This window comes from Phyllobates terribilis, unplaced genomic scaffold (assembly GCF_046119375.1).
Source record: "Phyllobates terribilis strain yellow unplaced genomic scaffold, ASM4611937v1 Scaffold_8__6_contigs__length_399053987, whole genome shotgun sequence".
NCBI lineage: Eukaryota > Metazoa > Chordata > Amphibia > Anura > Dendrobatidae > Phyllobates > Phyllobates terribilis.
The window spans coordinates 144,446,955-144,470,654 of NW_027362768.1; the positions used below are offsets into that span (position 1 = coordinate 144,446,955).

The 23,700-nt window shown below is 45.8% G+C and overlaps 1 protein-coding gene across 1 annotated transcript; it reads right to left on the bottom strand.

The window, feature by feature from the left end:
- Positions 1-5,921: 5,921 nt before the first annotated feature.
- On the bottom strand, positions 5,922-21,355 carry NDC1 (NDC1 transmembrane nucleoporin). The gene is made up of 18 exons (XM_073642623.1): positions 21,213-21,355; positions 19,874-19,994; positions 17,545-17,646; positions 16,731-16,905; positions 16,515-16,653; positions 16,048-16,156; positions 15,918-15,969; positions 14,565-14,697; positions 13,723-13,812; positions 11,531-11,612; positions 11,285-11,446; positions 10,726-10,971; positions 10,536-10,648; positions 9,788-9,838; positions 8,695-8,758; positions 8,113-8,213; positions 6,296-6,456; positions 5,922-6,217 (listed from the first exon to the last, which is right to left on the bottom strand). Exons 1-18 carry the CDS (start codon positions 21,234-21,236, stop codon positions 6,154-6,156), a joined length of 1,989 nt encoding a protein of 662 aa, XP_073498724.1. The 5' UTR covers positions 21,237-21,355; the 3' UTR covers positions 5,922-6,153.
- Between the last annotated feature and the right edge of the window lie 2,345 nt (positions 21,356-23,700).

Genomic DNA, 23,700 nt, shown 5'->3' on the forward strand with positions numbered 1-23,700 from the left:
CTAAAGCAGTAGAACTTAAAACAATTAACTATGCAATACCCAAAGGGGCACAACCGTGAAAACTAAATTAGATGCCCAACAGGGCCCACTATACCTATGCCCAAAATCAGGGAGGGTGCCGTGTCCCCAAATGAAGGCTCCAAGAAAGAGATTTTACAGTGAGTACCAAAAATCCCTCTTTCTTTATCGCTTCAATGGGGGGGCACAGGACCATGGGACATCCAAAAGCAGTCCCTAGGGTGGGAGAACAAAAAAAGGTAGCCACAGACTAGGTCTGACTGCAGGCAACCGCTGCCTGCAGAACCTTCCGTCCAAGACTGGCATCAGCCGATGGACCTTGTGTGGACCTTGTAAAACCTTGAAAAGGTGTGGAGTGAAGACCATATTGCGGCCTTACAGATCTGAGAAGCTGAAGCCTGATGGCGAACAGCCCAAGAGGCCCCCACCGCCCGGGCGGAGTGAGCCCTTACCCCCGGAGGGGGAGATTCGTGGTCGAACGTATCCAATGGGCGATGGTTGACTTGGAAGCAGGGAGACCTTTGCGACGCCCCTCAGGAATGACAAACAGGGCCTCCGAACGCCGTTCTAGAAAGGTACACACGTAGAGCTCTGACCAGATCCAGTTTGTGCAGGGATTTCTCTCGAGGGTGCACTGGGGCCGGGCAGAATGAAGGCAAAACAATGTCCTCATTGATGTGGAAAGAGGAGACTACTTTTGTCAAAAAGGAAGGCACTGGCCTGAGCACTACCTTGTCTTGATGGAAGACCAGAAAAGGCGACCGATAAGAGAGGGCTGCGAGCTCTGCAACCCTCCTAATAGAGGTAACAGCCACCAGAAAAGCCACCTTCCAGGAGAGAAGAAAAGCTGTGATGTCCTGAATGGGTTCAAACGGGGGCTGTTGAAGGATGCTCAGGACCATATTAAGGTCCCATGGATCCACCGGGGGGGCGATAAGGGGGCGCCAGGTGAGCCACCCCTTGCAGAAACGTCTTGACCTGAGGACGGAAAGCCAAGTTACGTTGGAATAGAATGGACAAGGCCGAAACTTGGCCTTTGAGAGTACTCAGAGAGAGTCCCGCCTCCAGGCCAGACTGAAGGAAGGCCAAAATGACAGGTAGCGAAAAGGACATGGGAGCTAGCTGATCCTTCTCGCAGTGACGAAAAAAGGCTCTCCAGGTTCTGTGGTATATGCGCGAGGTTGCGGGTTTCCTGGCACTAATTAGGGTCTGGATGACGTTGTCCGCAAAACCCGCCTTCCTCAACACTGCGGCCTCAACAGCCATGCCATTAAATTCAGAGAACGAGAACTCTGATGAAGAATAGGTCCCTGAGAGAGGAGGTCCAGACGGTCCGGTAGTCTCCAGGGGGAGTCGACGAGCAGGTTTACTAGATCTGCGTACCAGATGAATCTGGGCCAATCTGGGGCTACTAGAATTACCGGTACTCCCTCTGTCTTGATCTTTTTGACAACCCGAGGGATCAATGGTAGAGGGGGAAAAAGATAGGGCAGCTGGAACTGAGACCATGAGATGACTAGCGCATCTTGAGCGATCGCAAGGGGATCGCGGGACCGGGCTACGAAGGATGGAACTTTGTGGTTTAACCGAGACGCTATGAGGTCGACGTCCGGCGTGCCCCATCGTAAGCATATCTGATGGAACACCTCGGGATGGAGAGACCATTCTCCTGAGGCAAGGCCCTGCCCACTGAGGAAGTCGGCCGCCCAATTGTCGACCCCCGGAATGTGGACTGCTGAGATTGCCGGAACAATGTTCTCGGCCCAAACTAGCACTCTTGTCACCTCTTTCAAGACGGACTTGCTGCGCGTTCCTCCCTGACAGTTTATGTACGCCACCGCCGTGGCGCTGTCCGATTGTACGCGGACTGAGAACCCTGCAAGAATGTCCTGCCAGTGACGCAACGCCAGGTAAATTGCCCTTATCTGCAATATATTGATCGGTAGGGAGGCTTCGTGGAGACTCCAACGGCCCTGCGCTGTGTGGTGGAGGAAGACTGCCCCCCAACCGATGAGGCTGGCATAGGTCGAGACCACCTGCCAGCGAAGCGGTAGGAATAACCTCCCGGGTCTGAAGAAAGAAGGACGAGTCCACCATATTAATGACCTTCTCACATGAAGAGGTAACCTGATGCGTCGATCTAGAGACGACAGGTTCTTGTCCCATGCCGATAGAAGGGCCAGTTGAAAAGGCCGGGTATGGAACTGGGCAAACGGGACTGCTTCCATAGCTGCCACCATTTTTCCCAAGACACTCATGCACAGGTGAAGACAGCGTGGACTTGGGTCGGAGAGAAGGTGAATCCCGCGACGGAGAGTTTCTCTTCTCCTTCGGGAGAAGGACCCGGGCATGGGTCGTGTCGAACTGCATCCCTAGAAAGGTTAAGCACCGAGATGGGACCAGGGAGGATTTGTCTGTGTTGATCAGCCAGCCTAACCGAGAAAGCGTGTTTAGGGTGATCTGGAGACTGTGGAGGCAGTCCCTGAACGTGGGACCCTTGATCATTAGGTTGTCGAGGTAGGGGATAATTACAATCACCCTGGCTCGTAGAATGGCCATGACCGTCGCCATTACCTTTGTGAAAACCCTCGGGGCGGAGGCAAGCCCGAAGGTGAGAGAAGTGAACTGGTAATGTGCGTTCTGGAAGGCAAATCGAAGGAACTTCTGATGTGGTGTGCAGATTGGGATATGAAGATGCGCATCCTGAATGTCCACCGAACATAGATATTCCCCGGCCTCCATCGAGGCGATTACCGACCTGAGGGACTCCATTCTGAAGTGCCGTACGCGTACCTGTCGGTTTAGTTGTTTGAGGTCTAGGATCGGACGTAGTGAGCCGTCCTTTTTTGGAACAATGAAAAGATTTGAGTAGAAACCCGAACACCTTTCTTGAAGGGGGACTGGAACTATAACTCCTGAGCGCAGAAGGGAGGCCATGGCCTGAAGGTAACCGGGAAGTAGAGATGGATGCGGGTGGCGGGACCTGAGAAATCGTGTTCCTGGTATGGCGTTGAACTCGATCTTGTAGCCTGAGGTCAGTATCTCCTTGACCCAGGCATCCTCTATTGCCGATACCCAAGGGTCTCGGAACAGAAGTAGACAACTGCGCACCCTGGGAGAAATCCCAGGTGGGAGTGACCTGTCATGCTGAGGAAAATCTGTTGGATCGTGATCGGGATCCAGAGGGCTTGGAAGAGCGACCCTTTGCGCACCAGTTGGGAGCGGGCCTAAAGGTAGGCTTACGTTTGTCCTGCTGTGCTGGGGTACGGTCCTGTTGAGAGGAGGGTCCTGGTTGAGCGAACCGACGAAAGGACCGGAACTGAAGGGAACGTTTCCTAGGAAAGGGGCGATTAGGTCTCGGCTGAGGAAGGGAAGTGCTCTTGCCCCCAGTGGCATCAGATGATCTGGTCTAATTTAGACCCAAACAGTCTGGAGCCCTGAAAAGGGAGATTTGTTAGTGATTTCTTGGAGGCCGTGTCGGCGTTCCAAGCCTTCAGCCAAAGAATCCTACGTATAGCAATGATATTGCTGGAGACTCGGGCTGAACAGGTAGCGGCGTCAAGGGACGCCGTGAGGAGATATTTCCCTGCGTGGGCGATCTGATCTGCTAGGTTAGCCAGATAGTCTGGAGAAGCCCCGGTGAGGATGTCCTGCCTAAGCTGTTTGGCCCATGCGGAGACGGCTTTTGATACCCAAGTTGAGGCGAAGGAAGGACAAAAGGATGTGCCAGCAGCCTCGAAAGCTGACTTAGCCAAGGCCTCAACCTGTCTATCCGTAGTGTCCTTGAGGGAAGAACCGTCTGGAAGGGACCACAGAAGGAGACTCCGTCCATCTGCTGACGAGGTCGTGGTTAAAGGGGTATAGCATGTCTAACTGTTTCTTTCCAGTGAAGCGCTTCTCTGGATGCTCCCATTGCTTCTGAAAGACACCATCAAATTCTGAATGGTTAGAAAAGGTGCGTGCCGGGCGCTTGATTCTCTTGAAGGAAACCGAGTAGTCCTGAGAAGGGCTCTCGTCCTCTTTAACATGCAGAGTCTGATTGACGGCCGATACAAGGCTGTCAACCATGTCCTGGACTCTAGAATCTGATTCCGTGTCAGATCCAGAGTCAGAATCTGATTCAGTGTCAGATCCCGGAGCGACCTCTGAGGAAGAGATGTGAGATGCAGGGAGCAATTTGGAGTCTGGAGAGCTGGAGGATGAGCTTGGGGGAGTCCGTTTCTGAGAACGTGCCCTCGGTCTGCCCTTAGAAGGAGGGGGCAGCGGTGCCTGCGAATCGTCCGTTGAAACGTTCGGAGCACTGGTGGCCGTGGATAGCATGGGCAAGCATTCTAGGACCTGCACCAGAGATTGAGATACCTTGGTGAGGTCAGAGACAGACTGGGACATAGCAACAGCCCACTCCGGAGGAGGGGGAGTTACCTCGTCCTGGGCGACAGGGGGGTCTTGGGGTGCCAGCATGGTGGGAGGCTTGCAGGTCGAGCAGAAAGCCGTTGTCAGACCAGCGGGCCACTTAGTACTGCAAAGAGCACAGGCGTAGTATGTGACTATGTGAGTGGGACGAACAGAAAGCTCCCTGGGTTTGGGCATATGTGCCTAACCAGGAAAACTGCAGAGGGAGCCTGCGGTGTGTGTAGGTGCCAGAGCAGGGCCTACTCGGTCTGGAATGTGCACGGTCCCATATCCCCCGTCGTAGCCGAGGAGACAGGAGCAGGGCTGCGGTGATGAGGCAGTCACAGAATGCTGCTGCCGGAGCCAGAACGAGAGCAGCGTAGAGGGGCGGAGCCGGAGTGGAGAGTGCTGCCCTGAGTGAGCTAAAGCTCCGATAGGCAGAAGGGATGGGGGCGGGCTTAAGAACTCGGCCGCTGATAGGTCCCCGGGATAAAAGTGGGCGTGATGGAAGAGTCCTATTGCTCCTTGGTCCTGATTGGCCGGTTTCCGGGAGGGGCGTATACACGCCGGAAAGAGTAACGCCCACCCCGAGCCGCCCCCCGACAGAGAAAGCACGGGCAGAAATGCCGCTCAATAAAGGACAGATAAACGGGGGGCTGTGGGGGACGCCATGCTATGCTGCGAGTCCGAGGCCCCCAGTTCGCTTCCTGATGTCCTGTGATGGAGAGGGGGCGTGGCCAAGCACTGCTGTAAGTGAGCGTTGGCGGGGAAATGTGATGCCCCCATTAATATCCCAGGATTTACGGGGCCCGTTGGCAGGCAACTCTGTGGCATAGCCGTGAGATGTGAGGGACCTGGGGCTGAGGAGGCAGCAGGGAGGGATTGTACCTTTCCCGATGACTCTTCTTCCTCTTTCCCTCTGAGGATGGACACAGGAGGTCCTCCGTGGATAGGGGGGATCCTGGCTCTTCCTCCTTCCCGCACTGACCGGTCCTGGACAGTGCAGGAGACGGTGTCAACCCCAGAATCTGGGGGAAGGTCACCGTAGTGACCACCGTCTCCCTCCCAGGCCGCTCCGAGGAGGGGGCTGGGGTGGGGAATGGGCAAGGACTGGCCACCGGGAATCACCCTGAGACACCTGGAGGTGACAGGGGATAGGTACTGCCCAGCGGGTCTGAGAGTGGATGATGTGGGAAATGCCACACTGCTCTCTCGGTCGCTTGAGAATGGGGATAACAGGGGACGCAGTGTTCCCTATTAACCCTGACGAGCTGTATCTGAAAAATAAAGAAGAAACATTAATAAAACACAACAGGGTTGGATCAGTAGGATCCAGGTCTACCTCCTACAGACACTAAGCTTAAACTGGTGAGCTTGGTGCCTGTAGGCGGGTGTATACTGCGGAGGAGGAGCTTTTTTCTTTTTTTGCCTAGTGTCAACCTCCTAGTGACAACAGCATACACCCATGGTCCTGTGTCCCCCAATGAAGCGATAAAGAAAAACTGTTCACCTTTTAATATTGTAAAGTTGATTGCACTTTATTTTAAAAGTATCAAGACTTAGACTAAAACAGTTCAAAAAGACCAAAAGGAGAAATGAGACAAGTCAGACAGAACATGACAAATAAATAAAGGTCACAATAAGAATTGCTGGTGGTTTATTTTACAGGGAATACTTTTATTCTGATGTCAGATGCGGTCAGGTAACTGGGCGGATGTGCAGGATATCACACATGTCGCTTTATTATTCCTTGAAGTCTAGAAATTGCTGCAGTTTTTTCCGATGTTCTGAAGATACAGGAACAGCGCTGGAGACAAGAAACAAGTCCAGGTTTAATCCAGTGAATGTCAATACCAACAGCCCATCCGCCATATTGGATACTTACTGTAGGTGACCTCCAAATGTAGTGGTTATCCTGTAGATCGCAGTCTTCAGAGTGGATCTGACGGCGAACCTTAGCGTCTTGTAGGAGGAATCTACTAGGCTCCAAGTAGGTCTGGTTGGTTTGCTGGAGGCATGTGGAAGTTTAAAATGCTTTTCTACAGCCTGGAATAGAAACAGATCACTAAATAGCAGCATATTTAATTTTAGAAGAGTCTGCCAGTATTCCTGTAAATACCAGCAATTCTCCAGTATAGTTTTTGCTTTTTGTGTCAGTCCACTAACATTAATACATTTCCAAAGATAAAGAGTAGCTCTGACACTGCTCACTTCCACATTGAGAGATAAGTGACGCTGATGACTGCCAGGACATATCAGGAAGCTATCAAGCACCTGTCAGAGGCAGATAATCAGTACTGAGAACCGCCTGATTCGGAAGTAAGCGATGCCATAGCAAACCTTTTATAATTTGACAACTTGGGAGTCACATTTATCCTTCTGCACAGGCTGTAACAAGACTTGTATGGTAAGTAGAAGGTGCATAGTGTGGCAACACCTAGGGGTACGGCACAGTGCAAAGTTCTCATTCATTACAGTATTTTTTGGACTATAAGCCGCACTTTTTTCCCCCCAAACAATTTGGGAGAAAAATTGGGGTGCATCTTATAGTCAGAATGTAGCTTGCCTGGGGGAGCAGCGGAGTAGGGTCACATGAGGCTGGATCGCCGCTGAAGGAATCTGGCATCCGCAGGAGCGCCCTGGTGGTGTGTGGCAGGAGCTATTGATCTCCAGGCGGTGGGCTTCAGGAAAATGTCGGCGGTGCGAGGCAGGAGCAGAGTCCCTTCCCCGCACAGAGATCTCCCATCAGTAAGCGTTATGATAATGGCGCCATGTCGGCGCAAGCGCAGATTTAGATCTCGGCTCAATGATGAGATTTTAATCTGTGCATGCGCAGCCTCCAGTGCCATTTTTTCTGGAGCCCAACGCCGAGAGATCAATGGCTACTGCTTCCCACCGCCGACATTTTCCTGAAGCCCACTGCCGGGGGATCAATGGCTCCTGCCTCGCACCGCTGGGACACCACCTCCTCCCAGCCCAGGGCCCACAGCATCACCCCACTCCTGCCGCCGCCAGCTTTCTGCAGCGGCGACCCTGCTCCACCGCTACCACCCCTCTGGTAAGTTACATTCACGCTATAAGACAACCCCTATTTCAACATTAAAAATTCTTTTTTTTATTCCTCTAAATTTGGGGTGCGTCTTATAGTTTGAAAAATACGGTAATTCATGATTAGAAATATTTACCAATACAGATACATTTGCATACCCCCCTCAATCCTCTTTAATGGGTGCATGACAATAGTCTCTCACAATTTATTTTACACTGCAATTAAAGGATACTCCCAAAATAATTTGCTGATCGCTAGAGGTCCAACCACTGGGACATCCAATGATCTCGAAAACTGTGTTTGACGATCCTGTTCTCAACGGGGTGAAGAATGCACATGTTCGACCTCCGCTTCATTCATTGTCTATGGGACTGGCATAAATAGTCAATCGTTGTATTTTACTGTCCATTCAGGACAGAGGTCTGTAGAACTCATTCTCGGGAACGCTGGGGGTCCAAATTGTCAAAACCCCAGCGATCAGAAAGTTATCCCCCATCCATCGGATAGGATGTTATTTTAGGAACAACCCTTTAAAACTTGACTGATATGAGCAGAGGCGCACAAGTCACAAGGTGAGAATTTTGCCTTTTTGGCCACTATACGTTCTATAATTATACTTCTTCGTCTCAGGCAGGCAGCAGTGACACCCTCACCTCTTGTAGAGCAAGAAGGGTGGAGAGTATGGTGGAGAGGGTCGTCTGCACAACTCCCATTTTGTCTTCTGAGAAGGATGCTGCCACCAGATTAGACATGGCTGAAAAAGACCAGAAGCCAGGGATTACTATGCAATCAGTGCAATCCAAGGGATTATGTAGCAGGTCTGTACTTCAGATACATTTATCATAGTGTGCTATGTCACACAGAAAAGAAGGAGCTCATGTAGGAGTTATTAAAACCGGGCAACAATGTGCAAGATCGCCAACATGAAAACAGAAATGGCAACTCTTGAACATCCTTTTCATACCACTCTGTGGCACCATTCCGGTTATTACTCCTAGAAATTATTAAATAAACTGACAAAGGAGGTGTCTTTACAGTCAGCACTGATTGGACAGTGTCAAAGTAAAGCACGCCCCCTACTGGCAACACCCAGATGTCAATTTATTCATAACTTTTTAGCAGTAACAAAGGAAAGACACATTCTAGAGCAAAATGTTCTCCATAATAATTTACTAAAACAGACATTTCTGAGGCGCTGACAGAATAAAATAATGGGGTGCAATATTATCTCTGACCTTCCAAAGCCCAAATGTGGATCTGTGAATCAGCGAACACTTCCTGGCTAGAGGCTTCTGGATGCTGTATAGGAAAAAGGGAAAAAAATAAAATGAGCTGAGTTGTATAAATAGACAGAAACAACTGGCACAAAATATTATACTCCTGTCAAGATCACCACTTAAGAGTTTAGGAGGAAATAGTTACTTTACTCACTTATATAGCGCCATTAATTCCACAGCGCTTTACAGACATTATGGGCACTGTCCCCATTGGGGCTCACAATCTAGATTCCCTATCAGTATGCCTTTGGAGTGTGGGAGGAAAGCAGAGAACCCGGAGGAAACCCACACAAACACGGGGAGAACATACAAACTCCTTGCAGATGTTGTCCTTGGTGGGATTTGAACCCAGGACCCCAGCGCTGCAAAGCTACTACTGAGCCACCATACAGTGCTAACCACTGGGTGCTACCCTGGGTTATGTGGTAGTTGCTTCAGGTTATGACACACTGTACTATATCATCATATATACACACACACACACACACACACACACACACATTTATTTAATCCTCCAGCACTTCAGTACCACTGTTCTAGTCTTACCTGCAGCTGATCATGTGCTGTACATAAAAGCATCACCGCCAAGGCCAGTGATTGACTGCAGCGGTCACACGTGAAAGACACTTACAGTCACATGATCAGCTGCAGGTAATTAAAGAGACCAACAGGATTCCTAGAGTGGTGAAGCTGGAGCAGAGAGGATTTTTTCCCTTGTTTTTGTTTTCAACATAACCCACATAAATCAGCTCACTTAAATCCCTTTAATCTGTCCCAGATTAAAAAAAAAAAAACTTATAGTACTCGATTTTGTCTTAACATTATATTTCATGCTTTGGAATATTTCCTATTGCCAATGAGATTTACATATAGTTTTCTACGACTATTCGCTAGGCTCCAGTAGTCTAAGGTTATCTGGCCGGATGCTGGATTAAAGGAATTTTACAATATAGTGTTAAATCCATTGCTATAGATGACAATAACATTTTGTGAAAATGTAGCTCAGTTACAAATTAGATAAAGCAATATCGCACACGTCTCACCAGCTTACCTTGCTGAACAGATAAGTGAACAAAACTCGTTTTGCCAAAAAATGCTTGATCTAAGAAAAAAGAAAAATATGGAAAATCCATTACACAATATACAAACAGAATTGTAGATGATAAACCTACAGATGCTAATCCATAAGCATTTATGATGCCACAATTAATGGGAATGTTGTTTTTTTTTCCTTATGTGGACAAATTTATAGGATATGGACTTCAGAAAAGGGAATGCCACCATCAGGATCCCCCTCTATGAGCCAAATCAGAAAGCTGCCCTGTAACAGAGGCTTGTGCTTTGGCAGTCCAGACAAGTCTATGAATTACATAGACAGGCAATCATTTGCAGTCTGGTCACTGCGGGTAGAAAAGCAGAAGCCACTGTCTTTAAAAAAAGGGTATGCCTTTGAGACACAGCCCCTTAAAAAGAAAGATTTATAGGGGCACATTTGTTAGATTGATGGGGGTCCTACCGCAAGGACTACCAACTGCTGGGATAAGTTCATCCATTACTACCAGCCACATGATCCAAGCTAGGAGGAGAGTGAATGGAGAGGTGGTGAAGGGTGGACATCAAGAACTAATTCTCCAAAAAAGCTGAAAACCATATTGCCTGTTACACATGGCATGAGCTTTGCACCACAGATTTGGCCCCTCCACTTGCGTAATGTGTCTCTGCTTGTTACAAGCGTTCACTAGCTGGTTATACCCAGAGAACCTGCGGCATGTATGCCCAGCATAACATCCGGTACCTACCTGCTCCTTTATGTTCTGGAGCCATGCATAGACGACACGCTGGCCGTCACTTCTAGTAAGGGTAGCGCTGGCTTTAGAGGCTGGAGAAACTTCTGAGCCATTGCTCTGGATGTCTTTAAAAGTGATAAAAAAATACTTGTCAAGAACTGGGACCAAGACTGTATGCAAACACCCATATAGGTGTACCCACCTGGGCCACAAGTCCACAGTTTTGCACCTCTTCTCATAACATGTGGGCTCTGTATGGATCCATGCCACGGAGAGTTTTGGTCCACGACACCAGTGATGTGACCAATTGCAGGGGAGGCAAAAGGACTACCGGGATCCCACGCTGCTTTGAGAGAAGCACCAGGCTTCAGAAGCGAGGGTATAGGGGCCCGAGGAGTTGGAACAATGTTTGGTGAAGGGTCAACATTGTCACTGATGAAAGATGTGCCTGAAAAATTAAAATGCAATCAAATAATCCAATATTTAAAGCAGAAACATGGAGTAAATACAAAAGAAAAAATGGGGGCATTAAGAAAGAGCTTACAACGTGAAATATTAGCAGATGAAGTCTCTGCACAGTCTAGGAAAGTTACAGAAGGAGTTCTACAGATGAGAATGGAGAAAGCAGTCTCTATTTATTCCCCCCTATTCTGGGGAAAGGTGGGACTTGCATCCATCAGACACTTAGCATATCCTATGGTCATTTAAATGAAAATCAATAGTTTTAGCAAACAAGGTATCATGTACATTTGAGGACATACCCGAGCTACTGGAAGATTTCCTGGTCTCTAAAGAGGATGATGAGAGTCGGACTCGCCCATTACTTGCAGCAGCCTCCTGGTAAGCAACAAGTCTTGATGTCAAATTGGTTAAGACATCCAAGCACTCTCTAGAGACAGCGGTCCAATTGTGAGGATGTCCTCCTGTCAAATAAGAGTCAGGTCGTCAGTAATTCTAATGACAGAGAGTAAGCAAGCTTTCTAAAAATCTAAGCAAGCAGCACATACCTGGCTGACTGAGGCTGAATACTTCTTGTCTTCGGGATGGAGAGTATTGAGAAAGGAGCATTAAATCTTGGAAGGCCAGATACTGTAGGAGGACAAGGAAAATGCAGAAATGGAATTAAAGTAATTCTCCAAAGAGTATATTATATATATATATATATATATATATATATATATATATATATATATATATATATATATATATATATATATATATATATATATATATATATATATATACACACATACATATACCACAGACCAAAAGTTTGGACACACCTTCTCATTTAAAGATTTTTCTGTATTTTCATGACTATGAAAATTGTACATTCACACTGAAGGCATCAAAACTATGAATTAACACATGTGGAATTATAGATTTAACAAAAAAGTGTGAAACAACTGAAAATATTTCTTATATTCTAGGTTCTTCAAAGTAGCCACCTTTTGCTTTGATGACTGCTTTGCACACTCTTGGCATTCTCTTAATGAGCTTCAAGAGGTAGTCACCGGAAATGGTTTTCACTTCACAGGTGTGCCCTGTCAGGTTTAATAAGTGGGATTTCTTGCCTTATAAATGGGGTTGGGACCATCAGTTGTGTTGTGCAGAAGTCTGGTGGATACACAGCTGATAGTCCTACTGAATAGACTGTTAGAACTTGTATTATGGCAAGAAAAAAGCAGCTAAGTAAAGAAAAACGAGTGGCCATCATTACTTTAAGAAATGAAGGTCAGTCATTCCGAAAAATTGGGCAAACTTTGAAAGTGTCCCCAAGTGCAGTTGCAAAAACCATCAAGCGTGACAAAGAAACTGGCTCACATGAGGACCGCCCCAGGAAAGGAAGACCAAGAGTCACCTCTGCTTCTGAGGATAAGTTTATCCGAGTCACCAGCCTCAGAAATCGCAGGTTAACAGCAGCTCAGATTAGAGACCAGGTCAATGCCACGCAGAGTTCTAGCAGCAGACACATCTCTACAACAACTGTTCAGAGGAGACTTTGTGCAGCAGGCCTTCATGGTAAAATAGCTGCTAGGAAACCACTGCTAAGGACAGGCAACAAGCAGAAGAGACTTGTTTGGGCTAAAGAACACAAGGAATGAACATTAGACCAGTGGAAATCTGTGCTTTGGTCTGATGAGTCCAAATTTGAGATCTTTGGTTCCAACCACCGTGTCTTTGTGCGACGCAGAAAAGGTGAACGGATGGACTCTACATGCCTGGTTCCCACCGTGAAGCATGGAGGAGGAGGTGTGATGGTGTGGGGGTGCTTTGCTGGTGACACTGTTGGGGATTTATTCAAAATTGAAGGCATACTGAACCAGCATGGCTACCACAGCATATTGCAGCGGCATGCTATTCTATCCGGTTTGTGTTTAGTTGGACCATCATTTATTTTTCAACAGGACAATGACCCCAAACACACTTCCAGGCTGTGTAAGGGCTATTTGACCAAAAAGGAGAGTGATGGGGTGCTACGCCAGATGACCTGGCCTCCACAGTCTCCAAACCTGAACCCAATCGAGATGGTTTGGGATGAGCTGGACCGCAGAGTGAAGGCAAAAGGGCCAACAAGTGCTAAGCATCTCTGGGAACTCCTTCAAGATTGTTGGAAGACCATTTCCAGTGACTACCTCTTGAAGTTCATCAAGAGAATGCCAAGAGTGTGCAAAGCAGTCATCAAAGCAAAAGGTGGCTACTTTGAAGAACCTAGAATATAAGACATATTTTCAGTTGTTTCACACTTTTTTTGTTAAATATATAACTCCACATGTGTTAATTCATAGTTTTGATGCCTTCAGTGTGAATGTACAATTTTCATAGTCCGGAAAATACAGAAAAATCTTTAAATGAGAAGGTTTGTCCAAACTTTTGGTCTGTACTAATATATATCTCAACATTTATTCAAATCTACACATATGGTACGCACCAGTCTGTCTCCTCTTCAGTTCCTTTAGACTCCTGCAGTTAAAGGACCTTTGGTGACATCATGGACAAATGACCGTGATGTCACCAAAAGGTCCTTAAGCAGTTTTAACCTCAGTATAAAAATGCTGGGGGCCCTGGGCAATTGACCAGTTTGCCACCCACCCCAAATGCTGGTCCCCACTGTAACTAGGGTTTTTACGCCAAAAATCCTGTAAAAACATGCGATGGTTTATTTTTAGGGTAGGTTTAATTTTTGGCGAAAACTAACTTTTAGTAGAGGAGAATTACAGCTCAACATGTTGGGAAGACATTTTTCTGCTTCTTCTGGAAAGGCTGTCTGCACAGGAAACAAGCGGGCCTAAAAGGATCGAGACAATATGATTATAAAAATTATACTTTATTAAATACATTTATCCTGAATTGGTTTTAATGAGTATTAAAATAAGCCGATAGACACATACTGAATAAAAGCAGAAACATTCACTGTATAAACAGAGTTTACTTTACAGAAATACCGCTCTGTGGGGCTCATTATCAAAACTATTGTACTGAAAAAAAAGTCCTTATTGCCCATGACAAGCAAAATTATTATTGTTGCTGTACTGAGTAACACAAGGTTAGTTTTTCCTATATGCAGGTTCAGATAAAGGACGCCCAATATTCATACATAGCGAAGGGACCAATGGAAGTTATCTACATAAAATAACAGCAATTTCCTGTGTGAACGTAGTCTTAGGCTGCGTGCCCACGATGCGTTTTTCAAGCGTTTTTGCAGCGGAATTTCCGCAGCGGAAACACTTTAAAAATGCTTGGTAATCCGTGCCCCATGGTCCCCAATGACAATCCGCATGTTCTGTGCACATGCTGCGGAATCTTCCACAGCGGATTTTCTGTGCGGAAAAATCCGCAGCATGTCCATTATTTGTGCATTTCCGCATGCAGATTTGCCTACTCAATGCATTTGAAAAACGCATGGCAAATCCGCATGTGAAAATGCGTGTTAAAATCCGCATGCATTTTTTACTGGCAAGGACATGCAGAAATTTTCTGCTTCAACCCTGTATCGTGGGCACATAGCGTTATATGATTGATCACATCTACTCTGCTGACCTCGGTAGCGTAGATCTGGAAGAGCAGCCACACGATATACCAGGTAGTGAGAAGAAACACTCCAGAAAGCCAGATCTGGTAAAACAGCGACAAATCAAGGAGGCCACGAATAGTATCCAATGGAGGCAAATATCTGGTGAGAAAAGAGAAATGTCACAGGTCAGTGACTACTATACGATCATGCACAAATTATATAGCCAATGCCAGAGGTGCAGTACAGCCATCTTTAGCATCTCAACATTTGGGGTCTTTTTACAATTCTGCTGTCCATATAGCAGACAAGGTGGGGAGGTGGCTGCGCATGTGACCAGCTCTGACCATTGTAGTCTATGCCAGAGGTTTCCAAAACTCCTGTAACACTATACAGGAGACTGCACTTATGCGCGGCCACTTAACTTCTACTCTTTGTAGTGCGCAACATGGGATTATGCCATTATTATGATAAATGGAGCTTCCAAAAATGTAAACCCCCTGACCTACCAGAAATGTATATTATACACAGTCTATATGCCAAAAATGACTTAGGCTACGTTCACATTTCCGTTTGTCTCTTCCATTTCGAGGAACAGGCAAACAGAATTAATGCACAAAACGGATTGGTCGTTCATATCAGTTAAAGGGAAAGCAATGGGACCCCACTGATATTAGGGGTCCATCCAAGCTTTTTTGTGTGTTTATTTTTAGAACTGAAAAAAAAAAAAGAAGAGAAGAGAAGAAGTGTATCCTGCAGAATTTCTTCCATTTTAAAATGTGACACAGAACAGAATTCATAAAGAACTCATAATAATCAATGGGGTTCCTCTGTTTCCCTATGTACCAGTTATGCAACAGATCCATTTTGGACATTAATTCAATTAGTGTTTTCTTCCCAAACAGGATATCTGAATGGAGGTGTGAACACAGCCTTATATATCCCCTCTATATTTTATTGCAGCACTTTGGAGCACTACAATTGCACTCTTTAACCACCCAAAAATTGTGCACCCCTCATTTTTATCTGTACACACATGTAGGCTATTCCCAAAAAGCAAATTATCCCCTACCCACAAGATATGGAATAATTTGCTAATCACTGTGGGTCCCAGCGGTCAGATCCCTTCCTGGAGAGGAAGTGAACATGTTCTGTCTCCACTTTCGCTCAGCTATTTCCAGCAGTCCCATAGAAAAAAAAATGGAGTGTTGGGTCGAGTATGCGCACCTCAGCTCCATTACTGATGGGACTGCAGAGCCCTATTGCCAAGGTTCCTGGAGGTCCAGACCCTTAGCGATTAGAAAGTTATCCCCTATCAAGTAGCAAATAACTTGCTTTTTGGGAATAACCCTTTTTAAAAAAAAAAAAAAAAAAAAACTCACTGATCCATTTGGAGGATAAAAACCGATTGAATCCATTTCCGTGGAATATAGCCTGGAATAAAAAAAACAAGTTTATTCGAAACGTATGTATATATGTAAAATATATACGGGATTACATTGCAAAACATACCCAGGAAAAAATAGACAGCTGCAAAATTCCGTGCCAGGTACAAGGACTGGACACAGCTGTGTTTAAGAAGATTAGGGACACTCTGGCGGAACTGCAAATACTTGAATTGCTAAAAAATAAAATGAAATAGTTATTAAATAATTTCTGAATAACTCAACATGGGTGTAATTTTTTTTTTTTTTAACATCATTTCAAAGTATACTGTATGTATTATTTTTTTAGTGAGGGGATATGGAAAAAAAAAACAAAAAAAAAAAACACGAACTTATTATGTGGGTCATTACAATTACGGTGATATAAAATTTTTGCATCATCATATTCCCGAAAGCCATAATTTTATTTTACTGTTAGCTGCTTGCACATTGCAGGATGAGCTGATGTTTTCATTGGTCCTATTCTAGACATGCAGGTTAAATAACATAATTTTACAGCTTGGGGTGGTAGAGACGAATAGTGTTAGTTCTTACCTGCACAGAAGGAAAAGACAAGCAGTTCATATTGTGCCTAAAATACAGCAGGCTGTAGCTGTATCCCATAAACCCACCAGTCAGCAGCAGAAAGAGGTATCGCTCATTCAGACATGTTGTCTGACTTTTATGGTCATCACTGAAAGGAATACAAAAAGCATATATACAGCATAATATCCTAAATATACATCTATTCATTATAAATTCCTAACTCACCTAGGGTGCGAATTGCAAGGAACAGTCAGGCCCTGATATTGAGTTTGACCCAGGACAGTGCAGCACCAAAACACCAGCACCCCCATAGTGGCGTGTACGATGGAGTGAAGGACATGTTGTGGTAGAAGGATGAGTCCGATCAGGGAGAGACGGGAACTGGGGATGTAAGGCACCACTGTGGATGAGAGCAACAGCATCTTATATAAATCAGACGCAGACTGCCCAATGCTCAAATATGAGTCAGACTGAACAAAGGCATCATGGCTGAAGCAGCGTGTGTAGAGGAATAGCAGAGAGGAGACATCTTTTGTATATAAAACTATGCAATTTTAGTTTGCCTAGGGTGCTCGGGTATGCACCGAGTATCGTGGGTGCTCGAGTGAGATGTTCGCGTCCTCATGTTCCGCGGCTTTTAGACAGCCACAAAACATGTGGGGATAGCCTGACAAACACGGGCAATCCCTGCATGTTTTGTGACTGTCTGTCAAACAGCTGTGGGGAAGCAAACATGTCACTCAAGCACCCGTGACACTCGGTGCATACCCGAGCAAACTCTGTAAACCCAAGTAACAAGCACTTACGCTCATCACTACTAATCAATTCAACTCAAATTGAACCGATCACAGGATAACGGCACAAAATCCTGTTCTGAACGCTTTAGCTCCATTATTTGAGCCATCACTGTAGGGCTCAGCCCCCAAAGTCCCAGCAACCAATTTCCAAAATGTCTCTATGGAGTGTGATAAGTTTTATGAAATGGAGTCACTCATTAAGATTCCCAATATAAGTTTGGTGTGGTGCCTCATTGTCTCACCTGAATGGAATTGCACATTGAAAGTGCACTGAATACTCTGCAGTATACACAGGAGCAGCAGACAGAAGAACGTGGAACTGCTGAGAGCGTCCATTATAGAGTCTAAAGGAAAATAAAACAAACCATGAGTAAGGCTATGTGCCCACGTTGCATTTATGAAGCAGAAAATTTCTGCTGCATAAATGCAAGTCCTCTCCCGGAAAAACACATGCGGAATTCCGCACGCGTTTATCACGCGTTTTCAACATGCGGAATTGCCTTGCGTTTTTTATGCATTGGACAAAGGCAATTCCGCTTGCGGAAACGCAAAATTAAATGACATGCTGCGGATTTTTGAACGAGGCATAAACGCTGCGGAAAAATCCCCAGCATGTGCATAGAACTTGCGGAATCCCATTGGGGAACATGGGGTGCGGATATACATGCGTTTTTCAAGCGTTTACGCTGCGGAAATTCCGCAGCATATACGCTTGAAAAATGCTACGTGGGCACACAGCCTAAGTAAGTTTTCTCATACTCTGTATGCAGCAAAGAAATAGCCCAGCGTCCTTGCTTTTTTGCTCGCTGGTAAAAGAGGGGTGTGATCCTAATGACTGACAGTTCGGACAGCAGGATGCTGGTAGAGTGCAGGGGCACTGAACCTGGCCGGACCCAGCAACCTGGCCGGACCCAGCACAGTGATTGCAAGTTCTATAGCAAGCGCTCTTTACCTTTGATTGATGCAAATGTGTACAGCAACCTATGCAACATGCAGTAAGCCATAAAATTAAAAATCCCTCCATTTCTCGAAAACGGGGAAGATTTTTCATAAGAGGTAAACTGCTAAGTTGCTTGTTTTTACAAGTACATTGCAATTTTACCTATTTAAGATGAGACAACCCCTTTAAACTGTGTAGGAATATTAAACAGTGTAAATAATACACCACCATTTATATTACTTCATAATGGAAATCTTCCTGCATAGAAGGAATTTGTACAAAAGGGAATGATTTCACTAAAAGAAATAAAAAATATATCATATAGCAGCTTAAAGGAATTGTCTGATCACGACATCCCTCTTTTGAAAATGAAACTTAACAGACTTGCAAATCCAAAGCAGAGATCAGCAGTTATCACTATGCAAAGGTGAAGTCATACAGCTCCCGAACAAAGCACACTGCATTACATCGTGGAAGTGAAAGACAAAAAATTAAATATTTATTTAAATATATTTTTTGCTCAACTTTAATATAAGACGTAATTGTAGAATGACCCATTTAAAGGTGATCAAAAACAATAGATCTAGTTCATATTAACTAATGGCAGCTGATAAAAAGCTGATCATATGTCCAACCTTTATCGTCGCTTCAAACCTAACAGGAGGTGCCTAATCAATAACTACCAGCCCATAAAATCTAATACACTGTGTTCCAAATTATTATGCAAATAATATTTTCTCAGATTTTCCCAAATTACCTATATGAATTGCAGTCATTGTAATTTTCCAGTCAAATAACTATTAGAGTACAATTGAAAGGTTTTTGTACAAACTGCCTATGATAACAGTATATTTTTAAAAAATAAAAAACTCAAACTGCACTCAAAATGCATGTTCCAAATTATTATGCACAGCAGAGTTTTCAACCTTTTCATTTTAATAAAGAACAAAAAAATGGTCATTTTTGAAATTATAAGCATTAGCAGGTTATTACAAACTGAAATCAAACAGTTTTCACCTCAAAACTTTATTCTAGGTGATGTTACATTTGCACATAGGACCCCTTGTTCGAAAGGAGCTTCTGAACTCTCTCGTCCATTGAATTTGTCAGGTTTTGGATGGTTTCTGCTTCAATTGTTTTGCATGAGGACAGAATACCCTCCCAGAGCTGTTGCTTAGATGTGAACTGCCTCCCGCCATCATAGACACTCCTTCTGATGATGCTCCAGAGGTTCTCATTGGGGTTGAGGTCAGGGGAGCATGGGGGCCACACCATAAGTTTATAATATTATTTGCATAATAATTTGGAACACAGTGTAAGTGCACTCAAAATCTGGAGGCAATGGGAAACAAAATGAATCATGAAGAATCCATCATATTCATCAAGGATGGATAGGTCACCCTCTCCTGGAGAAAAATGATATCAGCATCCTATAAAATAATGGGGAATGTTTACCAATGCTGACGTCTAATTTTTAGGCTAGATAGTCTTCAAATATGCCTTTACCCCAATCCCCCTTGAAGGACCAGGCAATGAAAGCGTGTAAAACACAGAATTAATATGGGCACGTTTTCTGCCGCATTTAGTTTGATAATCTTCCTGCTTGACTTGTCTACACATGAATCACTTACCTGTTAGACATTGTGCCGGATGGAAAATGCTGAATTTGCTAAGACAGATGAAGGCCAAGCAGCAAAGTGGTAACAAGATAACGGCCCAGGCAAGGCTGGCGGCCACTCGCCATCTCAACACCTGCGATGGAAACAAGCAGTGATACTATTAGATATGAAGGGCTGTAATAATTCATTGGAAGGGGTAATCCCATCAGGACACACCTGTTAAAGGGTTATTCTCAAAATACCAAGATAATGATAGGGTATAAATTGCTGATCGCAAGGGGTTTTGACTACTTTAGCTTTAAAGAAGATGCTGTCCAGTAAAAAAAAAAAACACAGTCCCTTTAAGATGAGCATGTTAATATCTGGCAAGAAACTTTCAAAAAGGATTATACAGCAACTCTGACATTATTTTTACAATTATATTTACACCGGCCTCATCAAGTCTAAGAGATTTATATAATAAAGTATGCAGATGGTATTGTGAAATCTGGGGACAAGTCTGCGTTTACGTCTCCCCCAGGTCCGGAGCAACGCCGCCGCCGCCGTCTTCCCCCAGGTCCGGAGCAACGCCGCCGCCGCCGTCTTCCCCCAGGTCCGGAGCAACGCCGCCGCCGCCGTCTTCCCCCAGGTCCGGAGCAACGCCGCCGTCTTCCCCCAGGTCCGGAGCAACGCCGCCGCCGCCGTCTTCCCCCAGGTCCGGAGCAACGCCGCCGCCGCCGTCTTCCCCCAGGTCCGGAGCAACGCCGCCACCGCCGTCTTCCCCCAGGTCCGGAGCAACGCCGCCGCCGCCGCCGTCTTCCCCCAGGTCCGGAGCAACGCCGCCGCCGTCGTCTTCCCCCAGGTCCGGAGCAACGCCGCCGCCGTCGTCGTCTTCCCCCAGGTCCGGAGCAACGCCGCCGCCGTCGTCTTCCCCCAGGTCCGGAGCAACGCCGCCGCCGTCGTCTTCCCCCAGGTCCGGAGCAACGCCGCCGCCGTCGTCTTCCCCCAGGTCCGGAGCAACGCCGCCGCCATCTCCCCCAGGTCCGGAGCAATGCCGCCGCCATCTCCCCCAGATCCGGAGTCACACCACTGTCAGACAGATCGGTGCCCCTGAGCTATAGCCTAGACAGAGTCAGCAATGGGAAGCACTCCAACTGTTGTAGGACTACACCCCCCAGCATGCACTGACAGCGGGGGTGCTCAGAAGATGCTGACCCAGGTAGGTCAGGTGGAATCCACTTCCCTATAGTCCACAATGGCTGTCACTGCAGACAGGGAAGTCGGCATTGTACAGTCTGCAGGCATCAGCTTCTGTGCATGGCTGGGACTTGCAGCTCTACTGCACGCTGCGGGCAGGACGCCGCTCCGTTACCTTTCTCTCCCCGGTCACATTCATGTCTCTGCCGCTTCCCACATTCAAACAGTCAGCGCGGCATGAAAGAAGAGAGGACCTCCCCCGGGGCTGTCCGCAGCACCGCCTGCGTGAAAACCTCCACAGAGCTGTCCTAACAAGTGCCTGACAGAACGCCAGGACCGCTCTAGCCGCCGACTTTATTATTTGAACAAGCAAAACTTTATTTAACACAATCAGAAGGAAAGTGACATTCTGCGAGCGTCATGTGCTAGAAGGCTCAGTTGTTTTACAAGACACAACAGCGTGGAGTGACGTCATTGAGTTATAACTGTGGCAATAATATGAGTTATGGGCTGCATTCAACCTCTTAAAGGGATTGTCCATCCCTGGTGAAATCCTGCTGCTTACCGAACCCGTACAATTATCAGCATTATATAAGTTTTAAAACTTTTATCAACAAAGCCATCAAGTTTTTGAAAAGTCTCAATAGTCACAGTGTTGACCCTTATTTTTCAAGATTTTCGACAGCTGGATATCAACTATCCAACACAGTCTTGCCTAATCAGTGCTTGGAGTTTATCACAATCTTTGTGTTTTTCTTTGTCCAAATGGTATTGAACTTCTGGGGGGGGGGGGGGGGGTCCAGGACATAGATCCAAAATGTGAATGTTTTGTTCACCGAGCCACTTAGTTATCCCCTTTTGCCTTGTGACCTGGTCTCCATCATGTTGGAGAAAGCATTAATCATCACCACATTTCATGAATCCTTCCTTGGGAGAAGTTGCTCTTGGAGGATGTTTAGATCCCATTCTTCATTCATGGCTGTGTTTTTAGGCAAAATTGTAAGTGAGCCAGGCCTGGATTGGGCATCTGCCCAACCGGGCAGATGCCCGCTGGACTGCAGCACTGAACTGAGGAGTGGGCCGCCAACCCCGTTTTTAGACCATGGCCCTTTTAAATCTTGATCGCCGGCCCTTTAAGACCCCTGCATACAGGTAGTGTGCGCACGCACACCCACGCGTTCACTTGCGCGCAGGGATGATGTAAAGTGTGACGCTGACCTGTACCTGCAGAGTATGTCTGTGTGGGCGGAGCTCCCGCCTGGCGCTGGTGTGTGTAGCCGGCTTGCAACTCTAACATGTGTCGCTGGCTTGCGACTCCAGCATGCGTCTCCATGGGATCATCTGCTCCTCTGCTGCACCCAGCTGTGGAAGATACCGCTGCCACCGGCATGCATGCGTCCCCATTAGATCTGCTCCTCTGCGCACCCAGCAACCACTGAAGCCTATCATCTTCCCCCATCTCCAGGATCTGGGTGTGTCCTAGCTACATGGAACCCTTAGGGTTAGCAGCAGTCACAATGTCACATACATCACATACATATATAGGGGCTGTGACTGATTAGCGATCATGCTATTATAGAATTTTGGATAACTAGAGGAGGAAGACATGTGAAGACTCAAACTTCAAGGTTAGATTTTAGAATGGCAGATTTTAAGAGACTCAGAAAGAGAATAGGAGGGATCCAATGGCTGGATGTCCTTAAGGACAAAAATGTCCAGGAAGGATGGGAAATTTTTAAAAATGAGATTCTCAAAGCACAATCGTTAACAATCCCGAAAAGTAGGAAGAATGGGAAGCATTTAAGGAAACCAGGATGGATGAACACAGAACTTAAACACATGCTAAAAAGAAAGAAAGAAATGTTTATTAAATGGAAAGAGGGAGGCATATCTAAAGAAGATTATAATGCAGTCTGCAGATCCTGCAGGGCACGTATCAGGTTAGCTAAAGCTGACAATGAATTAAGGCTTGCAAGAGATGTCAAAAGCAATAAAAAAGGATTTTGGGGGTATGTCAAAAGTAAAAGAAAAGTCAAAGATGCTATAGGATTTTTACAGGATGAAAATGGAGAAATGGTAAGAGAGGATGTTGAGAAGGCCGAACTTTTTAATTCCTATTTTGCATCTGTTTTCTCTAAGAAAGAAAATGTAACATCAACTGATCTTCACTGTCCTTTTAAAGGAATAGAGGAATCCAAGTTATCTGTAAACAGAAAGATTGTGAGGGAATATTTAGCTAACATAAATGAGTTCAAGTCTCCAGGTCCAGATGAATTACACCCCAGAGTACTGAAGGAGATCGTAGAAGAAATTTTAGAACCACTCTCCATAATCTTTGAAAATTCTTGGAGAACAGGAGAAGTCCCAGAAGACTGGAGAAGAGCAAATGTTGTTCCTATCTTCAAAAAGGGGAAGAAGGTGGACCCAGGGAACTATAGGCCGGTGAGTCTGACTTCTATACCAGGAAAGATCTTTGAACAAATTATTAAACAACATGTATGTAAGTACATGGATAAGAAGGAAGTGATTAACCAGAGTCAGCATGGGTTTGTAACTAACAAGTCATGTCAGACTAACTTAATTTCCTTCTATGACAGAATCACTGACTGGGTGGATCAGGGAAATGCTGTAGATATAGTATATCTTGACTTCAGCAAAGCATT

Bases quoted from the DNA above. Each gene is read 5' to 3' on its own strand.
- NDC1 (XM_073642623.1), bottom strand. From the start codon at position 21,236: ATGAATGTGACCGGGGAGAGAAAG. The intron at 16,157-16,514 runs GTAAGAACTAAC...TTTATTTTTTAG, and splicing joins TGTCTTTTCCTTCTGTGCAG to CAATTCAAGTATTTGCAGTT. The intron at 8,214-8,694 runs GTCAGAGATAAT...GGTCTTTTTCAG, and splicing joins CCACATTTGGGCTTTGGAAG to CCATGTCTAATCTGGTGGCA.